The sequence below is a fragment of the Furipterus horrens genome, unplaced genomic scaffold (genome assembly GCF_987537825.1).
Source record: "Furipterus horrens unplaced genomic scaffold, mFurHor1.1.pri manual_scaffold_3, whole genome shotgun sequence".
Classification (NCBI taxonomy): domain Eukaryota; kingdom Metazoa; phylum Chordata; class Mammalia; order Chiroptera; family Furipteridae; genus Furipterus; species Furipterus horrens.
In genome coordinates, this window is record NW_028327173.1 from 54,851,995 (window position 1) to 54,871,556 (window position 19,562).

Consider the following 19,562-nt stretch of genomic DNA (forward strand, 5'->3'; position numbering starts at 1 on the left):
AACAATCATATAACAAATGTAACTAAGTAGTATAGCACTAACAAAAGTACCTCAATATTCTGGGTGTTAAAAAAATCAAGTAATTGCTTAACATTTACCAAATTTCCTTTAGTAATCACTCCTGTGAGGAAAAAGACAGATAACACACAATCCTAGATTTCATAGAATAATTAATTTGTGTGTTATTAACTTGTATAATCACCTTGAGGAGCAAAATTTAACACACAAACAGTAAATGAAAAATGAACTACTGAATGACAGTTTCGTAAGATAAAGACCTCAGTGAGGTTTCCCAAAGTAGAAGAGGAAGAAGAGGAGGGGAATGATCTGGAATGGAATAAAAGGTCTGGGAATAGATTGGAAAGTCCATCCAGGGAAGAGAAAGATAAACTTGGGTAAAATTAGAAAATGTCCATTTATATTTCCTCTGTTTAAAAACAAACAAACAAAAAAATATATATATATATACATATATATATAAAGGCTAAAGAACAGGATAACATAAAGAGCTCAAGATAAAGACCACCAAAATGTTTATTCTTAAGGAAACATAATCCTTTAATTGGGGGGGGGGGTCACTTAATTTTAGATAAGCAGAGATTTTCTGATTTGGAAAACATTGTATTTTTTTTTCAAAATCCAGGCTCTGAAGTTGGCTAATATTTGTGTCTTGGCTCCACCACTTATTGGCTGTGTGAATTACTTAATCTCACCACTTTCAAGTTTATTTACTTGTAAAAAAGAGATAAAAAGAAAGAGTGACTGCTATTCCAGGTTGTTTGGGTTAAATCAGATAATTCATTTAAAATATTAAGCACAATGCTTAGCACAAAATACAATCTTAATAAACAATATCTATAGAATGGCTTTCCAAATACAAGGTTCCAATTACTTATATGCAAACAGTATTCAGTGTTAAAGCTTATATATCTTTGCCAGTTATCTGATAATTACAGGTTTAAATGTTTAAAGTTTTCCTTCCAAGGAAGACCCAAGGACTACCTACATCCTCTTCTTGAATGTAAGAAAAGAAAACAAAACTTTATCTCAGAAAAAATCCATTTGATCCCAAGAAAGCTAGGTGATTGTGTAGCAAAAAAATAATTCCAGTTGACCTCATACTAAATGAATGTACTGAGCCTTTATGAAACGAACACTTGATAATTTCCCACCATTACTGAAGAAATTAAAAATTGAGTCCTTTGTATTTTGAACCAATTACATTTATATGTAAACACATTTCAACCCTTTTCCATGTTCAAGTCACTTGTTTAGTTTCTTTAAAATGAGTCAAATAACATCACTTATCCATAGAATTTCTAACTTTCTCTATGTCATATAGGACTATAAACTTAAATCTAATATTCACATTCAAATTGAGAAAAGAACTTATATATTAGGCAAATGTAGAAACATAAAATGTAAGTATTAAGAGAATTTCTAGTAAAGGCCTAGTTTAAGACTTTACAAAAAGTATATCAGTGCTTGACCTTTAATCTTGACTGGTTCTTTGAACTCTAATAAAAATTGGAGGAAATCTTGTTTTCAAGTTTACTGATAGGTAGCATTCTAAATGTTCACTTTGTGCTTCACTCTACTTTGTCAGAAAGTTTAGGATTAAATGTTTAGTTCAAGCATAGTCATGATCTTATCTATGATTTCTAGTAAAATCATCTTCTTTTTTACTCTAATTCTGTTCTTTATCTTATCACCTGTATTTGTGTGCATGAAATTTTAGAATAGTTTTGCTTGAATTCTTTCTTGAAGAGAGCAGAACTATAAATATTTGTTTGGATAATTACTTGATTACTTAATTTAATCTCATAGTATAGTATCCTAATAGAGTCCTTAAAGTCAAAATTTTGAGATTTTATACAGACAAAAAATTGAGAGGTGAAAAGAATGGGGAAAATGAAGAGTAATTCAAAACATCATAACATGACTTCATTCTCTAGTTTAAAGTAAATGGGCTCCTTTGATTGGACATTATTTAGGTGAATTAAAGTCTTTTAAAAGGTCTTAAATTTTTGAGATCTATCTCAGATGATGAGGGTTTCTTTCTCTATGTGAAAAGATCTGTGTTTTTCCTGTTATTTTAGGCTTTAAGATGGTGCAGAGGCCACCTTTGCCAAGAGAGATAACCCTTTCATATAACTAATACACATCTTGTGTTCAAGGTAAGTTGAGGGAAAAAAAACCATGAAACTAAGACAGGAATCTTCAACTTTTCCTTTAATTGAGTACAAACCACTTTTCATTTTTTCAAAGCCACAAAAGGGTGTGTGTGTGCACACCAGTGTGTGTGCATGTGTGTGTTCGTGTAAGGAGGGATAGTTTAGGATTAAAAAATAATAATAATTTTCTAAATAAACAGAAGATGTGTCACTACAAGTTTTACTTGACATCCTGCTGAAAAATTTTACCAAACTAAGAAAAGAGGAAAGATTAAAGAGTGACTCCATAATGTGGATATCTACAGAAGACTGATCAGCATCCTCTAGTTATAAAACCATGCTCTAAATATCCCCTTCCCTTAAAAGATTATCTCATTAAGTATAAGGAAAATAAAAATAGTATGCACACTTGTTAATAGTCTATGTCATGTGATAAGCTAAATGACTTGCCTTGTTTATCCTCTTCCAATTCATTCTCAGAGCATTCATCACCCTCATCTTCCACATTGCCATCAGCATCTGGTGCCTTCCGGGACAAGGTTTCACTTTCCTTTACAGGGTCTAAATTATCTTTTTCATTCTCTGAGGGTGACTTCGACATTTCATTCATTTGATCATCAGCCTGTCCTTTATTGGCTTTCTCATCTTGTTTCTCCTCATCTACTTCAAAATCTTCTTCATATTCTGAGAAAAGAAAATCTCCACTATGAGAATGAACATAGAATCCCTATACTTAACCCATTTCACTTTAATGAGAACTTTGACTTCATTATCCTCTTTTCTCTGCGTCTTTCTTCACTTCTTTTTTACATAATTAGTGAAAGTGGAAAACTAACAGGGAATGACCAAAGATTGCAATCAGTTACATACACAAGAGCACAAAAAAAATGAAGCTCCAAATGACAAGTCTGAAACCTAATAGGAATTCATTTACAAAGGACATCATCATCTAACAATAACCAGAATGGACAAGAGAAGAACTTGATAGAAAACAATAAATTAGAAATAAATTAAAAATGAAGAGAACAGGAACATAATAATGAAAGTTAATTTGGAGATCTACTGAGGTCATATTACATATGAAAAATATTCAAAATATTTGGATATCAAGTTAATGAATAGTGAAGTGGAAAAATTTAATTAATCAAGTCAAAGGCCCTGAGAAGTAACACTGTGTAAAGTACTTTCTTTGAGAACCAAATGGACATCAAAAAAAGTCATTAGGAAGTTCCTATACCTAGGCCAGGACTGTGATCATATGCATTATTCATCCTTACAATCAATGAAATAATTATATTCCAAGGGTAAAAATTAGTATAAAATAGAATATTACTGTCACAGTCACAAATTTGCTTCATTCCCTCGAGAGGCGCAACAAATCTGTAGCAGAAAAAGAAAATTGTCACATCATATAAACTCCAGCTGTCCCTCATGGTTATAAATTTTCACCTTTCATATTTAATTGTTACCCTTTTTCTTTCACCAAAAACTAACAATCTTGAAGTGACAACATACCAAGGATAGAGAGCAGAAGGATTTCATGCAGAACCAATTAAACAAATAAACAATTTTCTTTAAAATGAAAATTATAGGGAAAATAAAGTTTCCCCTCTTTTTGTATGTTTTAATTATTAAATATTCTGGTTCCTTTTCCAGTGGTGGGGGCCTCTTGGGTAATTACTTAAGATCTATTCACCCTGTCCGATGAAAGAAACTTAATTTAGAAATGCATGCCCTATGCCTATGAAGAAAGCTTTGTTAATGCAGAGGCTGTGGGAGGAAGATGTCAGAGGAAAAGTGAAGTCAGAAACTTTCAAAAATAAAGGCAAAAAGAATTCATCGCAAGATTGTTTTCATGGAAAGATTTAATCTGAAGAACAATAAATTAAAATTAGTATCAGTAAAACAGAACTATAAAGCAAGAAAATGAAGAATTTGGTTTATATTGCATGAAACAGGAAATGTAATAAAAACAAATAAAGGTTTGGAATAAATTTTTAGGTCAACTAATAGGATAATGCTTCACTTGGTCCAGTTAGTTATCAATTAATAAGCCTATATGTGGAAGAGGATAAAGCTAGAAGATGTAAAATGCTACAGTAACACAATCCTTGCCATCAAGGAACCTCCAACTTTTGCTGAGAAAATAAGACGTATTTATAGAAGAGATATTGTACTCATAGGAGTTTGTATACATGGACCCCAGTAATGTCTGTTTCAACACTACTGGGCTCGATTGCAATGGATGATTATACAGGATTCCATTAATTATGTGAAATGCTGTCAAACCAGTGCAACGGAAGAGAAGAAAGTCATTTATTTGGACATTACAGAAAACTTCATAAAAGGGGGAGTTTAGGCTAGCCACAAAATACACACACAGGGAGAAATACAAATAAATATCACATTATAGATATTTACTCCCGGTCACAGGATAAGTAGGAGGCTAGACAGAACATGAGTGAATTGCTGTAATTCCATCAATAGTATCAGATAGTATTAATTTCACCAATGGGGAAATGTGAGGCTTTTGGAGGAAGGCAGTCATGAGTCCAAGTCCCAGTTTAAACACTCACTAGGAGTGTGACTTAAACAATCTTCCCCACAAAGCCGTGGCATTAAAAGCAATAAACCCTGGAACATACTTAGTACAGTGCCACAGCCAGTATGTGCCTAGTAAGTATTAGGCATTAATGGTAACAGTGATTGTGATTGGGGGTGGCAGGGCCTGGCCATAGGGCAAGAGAAATTACACACAGTATGTGTTCTATACACTTTAACGGAAGCACCTGATTAAAATTGGAGATGTACAGTGTCCATAATTAGAACACAATTATAATTGTGTTATTGAAACAGAGAATAAAATTGAAGGAACATGGAGTGAACTACAAGAGTCCCTGCACCCTATTTTTCAGGAGCTTCTGTGTTTTTTTACCCGAAGTATGAAATTTAAGGCTGGCCTGGTTTTATTTTACCCACCACTATCATCACACTTAAATAGCAGCCTTCTATTAACCACATATCACTCTATGAGCATTATAGCTCAAAGCACACCTCCCTTGTGTTATCTACTGGTGTGTTTTCCATATGAATGGATTGGTGGCATGCTTTCTGGATTCCTCGTCATGATTTCTTTTTCTCCCTCATCGTATCTTCATTCTTTCTAAGAATTTAATTAGTTTGCTGTTTACCATCCTCACTAATGAGGAAGCGAGTCAAAACGAGGTCAACACCAACTCACCTGCACCCCACCCTCACTGACCTCCACTCCAGCTTCTCACTGCCCTTCCCATCAGTGACTGCTCTGCAGAGAGCTGAAGCCTAGCTGCTGCTGCTTCTTTCTTTCTTTCTTTTTAATGGAAATGTGCAATTAAAGTCCATTAACCAGCCAACACAGAAGAAAGATCTTGGAAAACTGTACTATAGACCTAAAGTATGCTACTCACAGTACTGGCCATGTTGGTTTAAGAGAAAATAAATGAAGAAAGTAAAAAGCCTCTACTGAACATGGCTTTAATAAACCTACATGTCTTGAAAGTTAAATGAGAAAACATTCCATTCGTTAATCTTTCTGCTGTTGTTGTTGCTATAGATATTTCTAAATTCTTAGCCTAAAAAGGGATCAAGGAGAGAGAGAGGTAGCTGGATCAAGCTGTTATAAGATAGTCACAATATTTCCCTAATAAACAACAAACAGAGAACCCAGTGGTCCACCAACTCTGCAATTGCTCTCTTGGATTACTGAAACCCTTGTGCAGCAACAAGATGCAGTAAGGGAGAAGATACCAAGGATGTGCCTTTTCCTGATGCCAGCTCTTTCACAGGTCATTCCAGCCCATGGCTATCACTCCTCTAATCCAGGCTTTGTCTTCTGTGTGTAAAAGGCGCATAAGGAGCTCCATATCTTATTCAAGGATAGCTTATGCAGAATAGGAGGTTGGACAATGTTTGAAAGTGTGGGCTTTGAATTAGACAAGCCTATGTGTTTAAGAGTAGCAGAGTATGCCACCCCAAAATACACATTTTTGGCATAAGGATTATCTTGAGCTGAAGGTTACTGAGAAGTAGTAGGTATAAGAAAAGCTTTCTGCCTTCCCCCATTTGCCTAAAAGCAGAACATAAATTTGTGAAGGTGTCTTTTTTGCCTCTTTAGTGGGAAGTACAGAGGTTATTCATAAGAGGCAATTCTAGACCCTTATTATTTCAAATATACACCAGAGAGATCAACATAACAAACTTCAATAAAACTAGAACTTATCAATCATTAGTTCCCCATATGAAGTCTGTTCAGAAAAAGTCCAGCCATTGGTAATATAACAAGAATCATTTCCACGACATCGATGTAACCTGGCAGCCAAGGAGAGTGGATTGGAATGGGCATGCATGAACAATGACAACCTCACTGTACTAGTCAGTAGGGATTGCACATGGCTTAATTTTGCATTAAGCTTGACTATTCCTCTGTGGAAACTATTCAAATCATGCAGAAGGCCACAGCTATCAGCAACTGGAGATTGGCAGCTTCGTCACGACAACGTTCCTGTTCCTGCATCATGTCTTGTGCAGAGCTTTTTGGCAAAACATCAAATCATCCAGGTAACAGCCCTATTACAGCCCAGATTTGGCATCCTGCAACTTCTGGCTTTTCCCAAAACTAAAACCACCTTCCAAAGGGAAGAGATTTCAGTCCATCAGTGAGATTCAGGAAAATACAACAAGGCAGCTGATGGTGATTGGAAGAACTGTGTGAGGTCCCAAGGTGCCTACTTTGAAGGGGACTGAAGCGTCATTGTCCTATGTACAATGTTTCTTGTTCTTGTAGCTTCTTCAATAAATGTCTTTATTTTTCATATTACATGGCTGGATACCTTCTGGACAGACCTTATGTATTTGCCTTTCCAAAATTTGCTATCCCTAGAAGCTCAAGATAAGAACTTGACTTGTCACTTCACTAAAAATATATTGTTCTTTTGTTAACATGCCATCTAAACCCAAATTCTAACCACTCCTTTGAGTTACTCAGCTCTGAGTGCTCCCACAGGAGTGTGTGATATGCACACTAATGAACTTACGCTTCTTTTTCCCTTGCTAATCTCTTTTGTCAATCTAATTTATAAGGACCCAGCCAATGTACCTAAGATGGGTAGAGGGAAAATAGTTTTTCCACTCCTACAGTTTAAATCCTAGTTTTGCCACTTTTTCTCTGTATGTCTGAGCCTCTGTTTCCCAACTGCAAAATGGAGGTGGTAATAACATCTACCACATGAAATGGCAAGAATAAAATGACATAGTGTGTGGAGAGTGCCTGGTTCAGTGTTCACTGCCTCGCCCTTTTATTACTGTTGTTATTACTACTATATTTAAGAATGTGTGTGTGTGTGTGTGTGTGTGTGTGTGTGTGTGTGTGTGTGTGTGGTGAGAGAGAGAAGAAGAAAAAGAAGGAGGGTGGGTAAGAGAAAGGGGAGGAGAAAGAGGGGAGGGATAGAGGAAAGGAGGGAATGAGAAAAAGGGGAGGGGAGGAGAGAGAAGAGGTGGGGAGGGGAGAAGAGACGAGAATAAGAAAACAAAAAGATAGGTAGACTCTAGGACCACAAGCCTATGTCAACTGTGCCTAGTTATGGAATGAATACTCTACCATCATATAATCATATAGATTATGCCTACCTGATGCCAAATCATCCATATCACCAAAGACAGTGCATTCAAATACAAAACAAACAAACAAATAAACAAAAACATCAAAATTCTATTTGGTCAGAATGGTCTCTCTCTGTGGAAGTGAATAGAACCTCTGGCTCACACACACAGACGTAAACTCCCCTTCCCCTCCTCTCCTTCACAGGCACCTTCAACCCCTCTGGAGACTGGTGCTACAGGCCCTCCTCTAACGTAGATGACACAGGGATCCATGCAAAATGGTGGGGGAAGGTGGTCAGGGATTCCTAGTGTGTAACAGAATTACTAAACACCATAATGGAATAGCAACATTCACTGTATAGTTTTGCAAATTTTGATAATTACATTTTAAAGACCTAAGCAAAAGAACAATAGCAGCAACATCAAAAGAACCCTGTATCATTAGTTACCTTACCATCTTTATATATATTTTCTTGGTCATCTTCCCAAACATGTTGTTTTCCTTTACGTTCCATTTCTTCTATGGCAGTTCGCACTTCTTCAACCCCTGTCTTTTCTTCTTCAGCAGAACCCTCCATCTCCTGTCTTCTTGTCTTCATGTATGCTCTATCCTTCCTCAGTTTCCCCTCACCCTTATTCAGTCCCTCTCTTTTCTCAACATTCATTTGATTCTTAGGTTTTGGTGAAGTTAGCTTTTTGTCAAGGCCCATTGCAATAATGCACCTATAAAAAATATTAAGATATGGTGTTCATTAACCTTTATATATAAAACAGTGGAAGTGCAAAGTTTTTAAATCATATCTTCTTATTCTTGTAATAAATGTCATAAGAAATATTAAAGTGTAAGTCGTTAACTATAAGTAAACTACAGTAGTCCCTCTCTATATTGCGGTTCACTTATCACAGCCTCACTGTACTGTGGGATTTTTTTAAATATTATATTTAATTATTTATCATGGATTTTTTTGTTATATTGCAGGATTTTGTGGTACTGTGTAAGTATGTTGTTAAAGCTATGTATGTTTAAGAGTGTAGAATAAATGTAAGGTTCCTACTTCACAGGGGAGTCTAGAACTTAATACCCATGATAAGTGAGGGAATACTGTATTTTCTTTTTTATTAATACTAAAATCTTATAATGAGCACAACAAATTTTTAATAATTTTATGCACAATAGTAAACAAAAACAAGTAATAACTTTAGTCCCAAACTAAAATTAGTGCCTCAAAGCATATTTTTTGCCTTATAATGGAGTTCAATATATGTATATTATTCAAGTCCTTAAATGAGAATTATATGATAAAAGAACATTTAGGTTTATAAACACAGGAAAACTAAGATAAGAATAATCAGAAGAAGAAAGGTGTCACTCAGTCTTTAATAATTTATTATTCCAACAACACAACAACAAAAGAGTTACATACAAGGCTGATTCTAAATATGATTGATTTTTAAAGAAACATATATAGTCACATGTTGTTGTGCCCTTTAAATAAACACCTCAGGAACCTTCGTGCTTATTTTGATAGAACTCTCATTATTGCTTTTAGAATGAATGGCCTCTGAAACCTGTGCCACAATCTATGGTGATTTTGACTGACACTAAGCTTTGTTCTTTAAAGATGGCAATAATTTGTAGAGGTCATAAAGTCATTCACAGTCAGATCTGGTGAACCAAGCAGATAATCTGCATGTATTAAAACATTTTTAAAATATTTAAACCAGTTACAACAAGCCACATGAATAATTTCTTCTATAGATTTTTTTCTATCTCTCAAGTTAATATCAAAATAAGAATTCCAATAATGACAATATATACTTTAACAAAAAGATGATTATAATAATAAGATTATAGAGCATTCCCTCTGTGCCAAGCTTTTTGCTGTGTACCATATATATATATATATATACATTATTTCACCAAACTTGTTATTCCCTAGACCAAGAGATTAAGGACTATCATCACTGCTTTTCAAAGAGGAATTTGAGGCTTGATGGGATCCATGACATGCCCAAGCTCAGCCTACAGGTGAGCAATGGAGCTGGATTCCAGTTGAAGACTGTTAAAGCACCTGATCTCACATTGAAATACAAAAAATACTGTTAGATTACAGATATAGTCCTCTCAGATGACTAGCTACACAGACAAACTAACAGAATCTGGGCAAATTTTCAACAAGATCTAGAGACAATCCATGCCGTGGCATATATCAGTCTGCATACTCCTTCTCCTCTAGAAATACATGTCTCTTTCTTTACAGGTCACATGGCTAGCAGACTATCAGGGAACTCAATCAAATAGGGAGGTAAAAAGAGATAAAAAGCAGTCGAGACTTGGTCAGTCTAGGAAGAATAGAAATAATGTCTAAAATTTGAAAATAGCCTCAACATGAATCAAATCCAATGGCAATTCCTTAAACTCAAGATTCACTGAATTTCAGCTAGCTCCAGTCTAGAAATGTATAGGAATTAATTCTCCCAAGAAGCAAATACGAGAACTTAGTTATGTCACATATCTTTTGAATATCACACCATAAATAAAACTTAAAGGATCTGCACTTAAAGTATCTATCAGGCTGTAAAAAATGAGATAAGAATACACTTACCTCACCTATTTAAAGCATGATAAATCCTTGACTCCCATGATGATGTACTTAGCACATTACTTTCTTTAAAATAAAGGTGTCATGAATTTTCACAAAATATGATTACCCATATTGCCTTCTGTTCAAGCTCTTCTCCCCTTATCTATGGCAACACCAGATCCATTGATTTGGAGCCTCTGATATGCTATTGCTTTAAGTTTATGTTGTGAATGTGTAGATGCATTGATACCTCCCTACTGCATGCACAGACTTTTTATTGCCCATCTGCTTAAGGGAATTGGACAAACGAAGTGAGTAACATCTGTGCTCTCCCCCTCGCAGACTACCTAGTTGACTTCTGGGTATAATTTGAGGTGTTGATTACTTAAGCTCAAAGCTGTCTGCATTCTGTTTGGTTAGGCAATTCTCTTTCCTGTGTCTCACTCTGGTAACTGAAAATAACAACCATGTCTCTTCAAACAGTTCCCCTGGTTGTACTGAACCTCCACACTTTGGATGTGACCATTGCTGAGCTTTTCTTGTTTTCAGAGTACCATAAGCAGGTAACTCCTAATGATGTTTAGTACTAGAATTCCCTACTAATTTTTTTATCATAATAAAAGTTCCAGGAACCACTATTTTTTAAACGAATTAAAATTAATTTCATTAACTAATTGAAAGAATTAATGGACAGCCCTTAAAGTAAGCAAAGGTAGTATTATGATGTGACAATAAAAAACAAAGGTTATACAATACTGTAAGTGACATCAGTCTCCTTGGGGGTAGTTCTCAACTTTCACTGGAGTTCTGCAGCATGGTTTCAGAGACGTGTCAAGTGTGGTAGGGCCAAACAGGCAAGGCGCCAGCTCTCACCCACCCATCCCTGCCCCATTTAAGCCAGTCTGTGTCGATTTCCACCTGGTGTGCAGCAGGGAGACATCAAATGACACCATACTGTTCTACTTTGGACAGTCACAGATTTAAAGAAATGATAATGAAACTAACAAAAAAAAAAAACCTGAAAATGGGTGAAGGGAGTCAAGAGGTTAAAATTTATTTAGAGTTTATAAAAAAAGAAAAATTAAATTTAAGAAGAAAACCAATGTCCTGTAAGAACTGTGCCTTTTAGTTGAGGGTAATAGGACCTACTCTTTAATATAACAACTATTTTGTCATTGTTATTTGAAAAGGTCAAAGAAAGGAGCTAGAGAAAATAAGGGAAATCATGTAAAGAAATGCACAGAGGCCAATGAGTGTTGAATTGGAGAAGACATCAATCAGACTTTGAAACTGATTATTAAACGTCCACAGAAAGTGTTGAGGACCAAATATTTACATCTTAGATTTACACAGCACCTCCCAAAGAATGCAATGTTTCACATGGATGTCTCTTTCCAGAGAGTTAAAGAGACATTCACTGCATGACTTGCCCACAAATATGGAGGTGGATCCTAAGTATGCCCAAGCAATCCTATTATATTGCCTGACACCATTTACTCTCCCACTTCCTGGATGACTCTTTCAACACCTCCTCTATCCTAAACCCTCCAAATATCTCCTCTCCCAGCCTTAACATCATGGACAATTTTGTGTTTAACTTAAAAATAGAAACAATCAGCAGAGACCTTCCTGTTTGTCCAAACAGATCCACCAGTTTACCTCTCTCTCTATTCTGTATGCCATCTCTCCATCTGTCACTATAGTGTTTCTCCTCCTCTAAGACTGACACTTCTACTTGAGCCCAGGATTCCATCTCCTCTCATCCACTCCAGCACTTTACTCCAGCAATTTCTCCATGTCATGCTTGATCATTTTTTTCTCTAGAGTATGAATTTTTCCTTCTCTAGGGTATCAGTGCTATCTATCTGCATATAACAACATTATACTAACTTACATCTTAAAAAAATGAAATGTCCCTTTAGACCCCAACGTCCTCCTTCCTGGCTGCCACTCAACTTCCATCTTTTACAGCATAACCCTTTATAAAAATAGTTATCTATATATTCTCTGGCCTTAGCTCTTTTCCAATTATGTCTTAAACCCAATGAAACTTGAATGCCTACCACTCCACTATTTGCCCCAACATGAACAATATTGAACACATTACCAAATCATGCTCAATTCTCATTCTTCATTTACTTAATTTATCTACACATTCAATCTTGTTGGTCATGTCTCTTTTTATACGTTTTGTTCATTTACCAGACATCACTCAATTCTCTTTCTAAACACTGGCTTTCCTTCTTAGGCCTTTTGCTGGTTCCTTTTTATCTCCCCATTTTTGAACTGGAGTGACCTGGAGCTCATTAGTCAGGCATCTTCTCTATCTGCATTCAATTCTTAAGCAATCTTACCTCATCTTATTATTTAAACATCATCTATATGCAAGCTATTCTCAAATTTATATTTCCAGGTTGGACCTCTCTCTTATCAGAACCTACAGATATCTTAAACTTAATCTGCCCAAAACCAAAATTTCTTCAATTCACTTTCAGATCTGTTTTCTCCACCGTCCTCTCCATCATAGTACAGTTAACTGAACATCTTTTCAGTTCTTCAAGCCAAAAACTTTTCAATCATCCTTGATTCTACTCTTTATCTCATGTCCTATATCCAATTCATCAATAAGTGCTAGAAACTCTATCTTTAAAATAGTTCTAGAACCCAACCACTTCTCTTCCTACCACTCTCTCTCTCCTCTGGATTAAAGTAGTTTCAACCCTTCCCCCAACCTCCCTAGTTTATTTTTGCCATAGGAGCTACTGTCAAATCATGATAGGCCATTGCCCAAAACTCACCACAGAGGCTTTGCATAGCTCTCAGAATAAAAGTTAAAGTCCCTGCTATGACCTTAGGACTCCACAGGACCTGGCCCCCCAGTCTCTCTGACCTCATCTTCTATCATTAGTCTATTCCTTTCTTTGTCCCCACTCACTACCTGTATTTCCTTACTCTGTTTTGTGTTCTTCATGCTCATTACCATCTGATATATATATTAATTGGTTTATTGGGATGATATTTGCTCTTCCCTCAATAGAAAGGACTCCATGGAGGGAGGTACTTTGGTTGGTTCACTGCTGTGTTCCAGCTTGGCACATAGTCAATTCTTTATGAGTACTTTCAGAAAAAAATTAAAGAAAGCTTGCAAGAAAGTCTCCCAATTTCAAACAGATGATTTAATATCAAACTTGATATTAAAGAATCAAAGCTGACTTTTGTCATGCATTTTATTACGCCTGAGATTAAAATTAAGGGCATCAGAATGATATTTGGGCCACTCCATAATGCAGTCACAGCTCTAAAATGCATTACCTGTACTATCCAACCTTGTAAGTCAGATGCTTGCATTGCTTTGGGGGCTCAGCCCAAAACTAGTGCCCAAGAAGGATGAGGGGGAAAAAACCCTCTCTCTTTCATTCCAGGAACAACACTTAAAGCATGATAGAGATAGAAACATAATTTGAAACACCACCAGCTTTTATCCCCATTATACAATATATCTGGAAGTCTAATTTATATCCTATAATTTCAAGTACAATACACAGCTAAACCACCTTTAGCTTAGACATTTTGATTTCTTAACAAATCGTGCAGAGAAATGTATCAGTAAAAGCATAAGAAGGAAATGTAGCAAAACTTGCCCTCTACCAAAGGACATTTGTTTCCATACTTGTAGCAAGGAGATGATCTCTCCACACACACAAAACCAAAGTAGCCTCCTTTGCCTCCAAGTCTGGAACCTTTCCGGTGCTTATATTCACAGCAGGAGCTTAACCTGTTCACCTGCATCCCATTCAGGTAAAAGGTGAGACTGAAGGGGAAACCATGATGCCTTTTGGAAATAAACTGAAAGGTCTCTGGAATTAAAAAGGAAATAAATTAGTGAAAGCAACTGACTTTAAACTAACATGCTCTAAATCACATTTTTCTATTAGGTAAATACATGTCTCCATCACCTTTTAGCATAGGGACAAGTTTTTAATCATGAAAAAAACATTCTATTATTTTTATTTATTTAAAAATACTCCAAGCCTTTATAAAACTCTTTGATTTGTAGTAGTAATAATAATAGTAAGAGTAATAAAATCATACCTATCATTTTATGAGCACTTGCTATGGCAAGATATTATGCCTGATTATCTGGGATATATTTCTCAACAACCACATGAGGTGGAAATATGATTATCACTAGTTTCTAGATGCAGAAATTAATACAGTAAGTGGGAAAGTTAATATTTGAATTTAAACAACTCTCTCTAGAGGCTTCCGGCCAAGAAGGAGGTGTAGACAGACACGCTGCATCTCCCTCCACAACTAAGAAGGAATACAACTACCTCAAAACTAGAAACAACTGGAAGTTCCAGAAAACCAAACTACATGGAAGTCCAGCAAACAAAGATATAACGAAGAAATACTAATCCAGACAGGTAGGAGGGGCAGAGTCAAGGTGGAGAGGATGCGGTGTGGTGGTGGCAATGACAGCAGCAGTGGTGGGCCGGTGGAAAGTGCAGCCACAGATTTTAATAAGTCAGGAGGGACACCTGGGGAGCATTCCTAGCTCCTCACCTGACCTCAACGCTCCTGGTCCCAGCACCGGGGAAAATCAAGCCTCATTGCTTCTGACTGTGCAGATGAGTGGGGGTTGGGGTGGAGGCAGAAACTGAGGGTCTCAGCAGAGTCCGCTTCTTTAAAGGACCCTCATGGTCCTAGAACGTCCACAGATCCACCCACTCTGGGAACAACGGCCAGGGCAGCAGCTAGAGGGGCGCCAGTCCAGTGCGGAAGTGGGAGAGGTGGCTGGAAAAGTGGTGAGTCCTGGGCTGGTGACATTGTTCTCTCTCGGATCCCTTCCCCACATATAGCACCACAATGTGGTGAAACAGGTCGCCCTGTACTAAAGAATCCCTAAGGCCCCGCCCCTTACAATGTAACAGGAGTGACAGTTCTACCTGAGATGCAGAGGCAAACACACACAGGAAGGAGCCTGTCAGAATGAGGAAACAGAGAAGTATGGCCCAAAAGGGGGAACAGATCAAGGTTCCAGAGGGAGAACTAAGCGACAAGGAGATAGTCAACCTAACAGATGAGGATTTAGACAACTTGACAGATGTAGAATTCAAAACACTGGTGATAAAAATGCTCACAGGCTTGACAGATATGCTTGAGTATGGCAAACGCATAAGAGAAGTGAAGGTTATGCTAAGTGAAACGAAGGAAAATCCACACAAAACCAATGGTGAAGGGAAGAAAACCTGGGTTCAAATCAATGATTTGGAATATAAGGGATTAAAAAAAAGTCAACCAGTGAAGAATGAAGAAGCAAAAGTTGAAAAAAATGAGTAAAACTTCCCAAATTTTGTGAAGGACATGGACATACAGTTCCAGGAAGCATGGAGGTTCCCAGGGGAGCTGGACCCAGAGGAGACCACACTAGGACGCATCATGACTGAGATGCCAAAAGTGAAAGATAAAGACAGAGTCTTGGGGGCAGTAAGAGAGAGGTGAAGAGTTGCCTACAGGGGTGTGCTTATAGGACTATCAGCTGATTTCTCAGTGGACACTTTGGAGGCAAAAAGGGACTGGCAAGCAGTATTCAATGTGATGAAAGGCAACATGCAACCAGGATTACTCTATTCAGCAAAGTTATCATTTGGAATGGAAGGGCAGATGAAGTGCTTCCCAGACAAGGTGAAGCTAAAGGAGCTTATCATCACCAAGCCATTATTATATGAAATGTCAAAGGGACTTATTTAAGAAAAAGAAGATCAAAACTATGAACACTAAAATGACAGCAAACTCACAACTATCAACAACTGAATCTAAAAAATAGAAACAAAATCCAATTAAACAAACCAGAATAGGAACAGAATCATAGGTATGGGGATCATTTGGAGGGTTATCAGCTGGGAGGGGGGAGGGGGGAAATGGGGAAATGGTGCAGGGACTAAGAAGCATAATCGGTTGGTACAAAATAGACAAGGGGATGTTAAGAATAATATAGAAAAGGGTGAAGCCACAGAAATTATATGCATGACCCAGGGACGTGAACTCAGGGGGGTGGATTGCTAGAGGGAAGGAGGGTACTGGGCAGAGGGGAGCAAAGGGGGAAAAATTGGGACTACTATAACAACATAATCAATAAAATATACTTAAAAATAAATAAATAAATAAACAACGCTCTATATTCCATTCTTCTATCTTGCTATATTATCTATTGAAAAAGTACATGACAAAAGGCTAATGTGAACTGAGTAATGCTTTTAAATAAATGCACATGTTTAGTTATGACATGAAAAATCCTAATTCATACATAGATGAGGCAGACTTATTCTATCCCCAAGTCATTCTCAATTCTATCGAATCTGATACCCCTTTTTGTTCCTCCAACCACCCAAAAGTCCCACCAATAAATTAAGAACAATTGCCTGCAATTAATAGGTTTTAATTATTCCAAGTCTTAATAAGGCTCCTTGAAAAGATCTCATCCTAGATTTCCCAACCCCTACAACTGAAAAACCATATTCGACAGAGTGGCTCAGAAATCTGCTACTCCTGACACTTCTAATGTCACTTCCTACAAAAGAAGCCTCCCTGGATTCTTCCACTTCTACCAAGATTAGAGTTAATACAATAATTTTCCCCTGTCTGTTATGTACACATTTTCTATTGTTGCACTTATTACAATATATTAACATATGTCTACACAAGCAAACATTAGTATGCATCAGAATCACCTGGAGAGCTTATTAAAACACATATTGCTGAGCCTCACCCCAGAGTTTCTGATTAGTTAGGACTCCAGAATTTGCATTTCTCTCAAGTTGCCAGGTGATGCTATGCTGTTGATCCAGAAATCACACACTGAGAACCCTGATCTAAGTGTTTGCTGCCCTGCATGTTTATGAAATCCATGAAAGCTGAAATTGGTCATACTCATCTTTATTTCCCCAGGACAATGGCATAAGAGGCCCCCAATAAATAATTAGTGACTTCTTATTTTAACCTATTTCTTTCACAGTCATCTAGAAATACTGTTTATACCACATTATGCTTCTAAAAATAAATTTGACTGAAGTCTGCTAAAGAATAGAGTTGTCGAGAAGGTAATTCTGTCATTTATACATTAGATGCTGTGAATTTTAAAATTCAATTGTCTTTATGATACATGGACTTTTTAGTGGTGATCAGAAAGCTTTCATCAAAGAAAGTTGAATAGGACATTCATGTGATGTGATCCATTTTGCTGAAGTACCCAGCCCAGCAGGAGAGTGTACCCAAGGAAATGCTGGGAATGGGCACAGGGGATCAATTTCTAGATGTGACTGATCTTCCATTGGGTATTTATGTGACTGGAGAGCCAATACACCTACTAGTTCCATTTCTTTCTTTTTTCCCCCCAAACTTGTTAAATAAGAATTGACATCCTCTACTTTTATTCCCTTAGTATTTTATAATTTTATATTTTAAATTTCAGTGACACTTCCCAAGCCTGACTTGATGGTTTCTATATGGAGTAGTGGAAGCAAACCATAAGTTTGCATTTCAGAATTCTTATCTTTGAAATGGCAGGAGGAGTGGATGAGGGAGTGAGGTGAAACAGGTGGCCCAATCTACCCACTTCATAGAGCACTCTTAAAGATTATATAAGGTATATATATATATATATATATATATATATATATATATATATATATAAGATTATATAAGGTTAGAAAGTGTTCTATAACATTTATAAAATGTAGTTATTCATTGGTGACTGACAATGTGTAAATACTATTTTAGGCACTGAGGAGAAATAAAAATACTAAAAAAAATGTCAAATGTGGTCCCTTCCTTCAAGAAGTGATAATTTAGCAGGACAGAGACTAAATTAATATACCAGAATTCTAGACTGAGGTCAGCAAATCCTCTCCCCTTAAAACAGTGTATCTGAAAAGGGACCAAAGATTTAAAATAAACTAAGCAGCAGTTATTCATGAAAAGGTACTGAACTTTTGGTAAAAAGAGTGGAAATTGAGGCACCCTTGCCTGGGACTGCTCCTGTTCCTCTCACTTGCCACTATTTTATCACTGAAGTTCTAATAGGGTAGGGCAGGCCATAAATAACCAGCAGCTTCTCTGTCAGTGGGGGCTGACTTGATTTGGAACAGAAGACAGAAAACCTTGGCCAAGGGCATTACCAGTAATAAGTAGCAATTCCAGAGGCAAGCTAAGACAGAAAGCCAGAGGCTCTGTTAGCCTGAAACTATAATTCTAACTAGGGCAAGCAACAGGCCAGTGGACTAGCCAGAAATGTAACCAGGAGATGCAGGTAGTAAGGCAATTATTCATGTATTCATAGGGGAGCAAAATTTGCCATCCCAAGATGTCTCTTTGGCATAATGATTATTTTAGGCTTATTATTTTTACCAAACAAAAGACTCAGGAAGAACTTTTGATTTCCCTCCTAATTGCCCCCCAAAAGTTAGAGGATCTGTTCAATAAAGGAAACTATCATCATACATAACTCTAACTTAATATGAACTAGATGTGATAGACAGGAAGGAACCTAGCAAGACCCATTTGATTAAAGTTTTCTCTCTATTCCCTTGTTTCTGTATGACCCAGCAAACACTTGTTTACTGGACATTAACTTGTTTCATCTACCTGTGAACTGCCTTACTTCCCTTTGAAGTTCCAGACCTCTACCTCCTTCTCCTTAGCCCAGAATGACATATATACCTCATCTTGCCTGTCTGGAATTCCTTATGTTTGTGCAGATTCTCGGAATGTATGTGTTCGATTTTCTCCTGTTAATCTGTCTCATGTCATTTTAATCATTCGACCAGCCCAAAGAAACAAAAAAGGGAAGGGAAAATTTCCCCTCCACACACATTCAGTAAGCTTTATACATACCCTCAGCTAACTGGAAGTGGCATGGATTGGAGTAGGCTCAACCTATTCATACATCCCTGGCCATCTTGGAGTTTGCACCCATGAATAAAGGAAACACAAGGGAGTCTGGTGGAAAATCAAAGTTGGAGCAGACTTGATAACTGCCTGCACTTTGAACATAGACTTGAACCCACTATAGCAGGTTGAACGTTGCCCTCTAAAAATTCATGATCACCCAGAACCTCAGAATGTGACTTAATTTGGAAATAGCATCTTTGCAGATATAATTAGT

The 19,562-nt window shown here is 36.9% G+C and overlaps 1 protein-coding gene across 1 annotated transcript in view; it reads right to left on the minus strand.

Annotated features, from left to right (window-relative positions):
• Nucleotides 1-19,562, minus strand: part of ERICH3 (glutamate rich 3) — a 124,678-nt gene that overhangs the window by 25,884 nt on the left and 79,232 nt on the right. Inside the window, exons 9-11 of the mRNA XM_090271681.1 lie at nt 14,067-14,253; nt 8,266-8,534; nt 2,625-2,858 (exon numbers count right to left, since the gene is read on the minus strand). Coding sequence (XP_090127807.1) covers nt 2,625-2,858; nt 8,266-8,534; nt 14,067-14,253 — 690 coding nt within the window. The remainder of the gene's footprint in view (nt 1-2,624; nt 2,859-8,265; nt 8,535-14,066; nt 14,254-19,562) is intronic.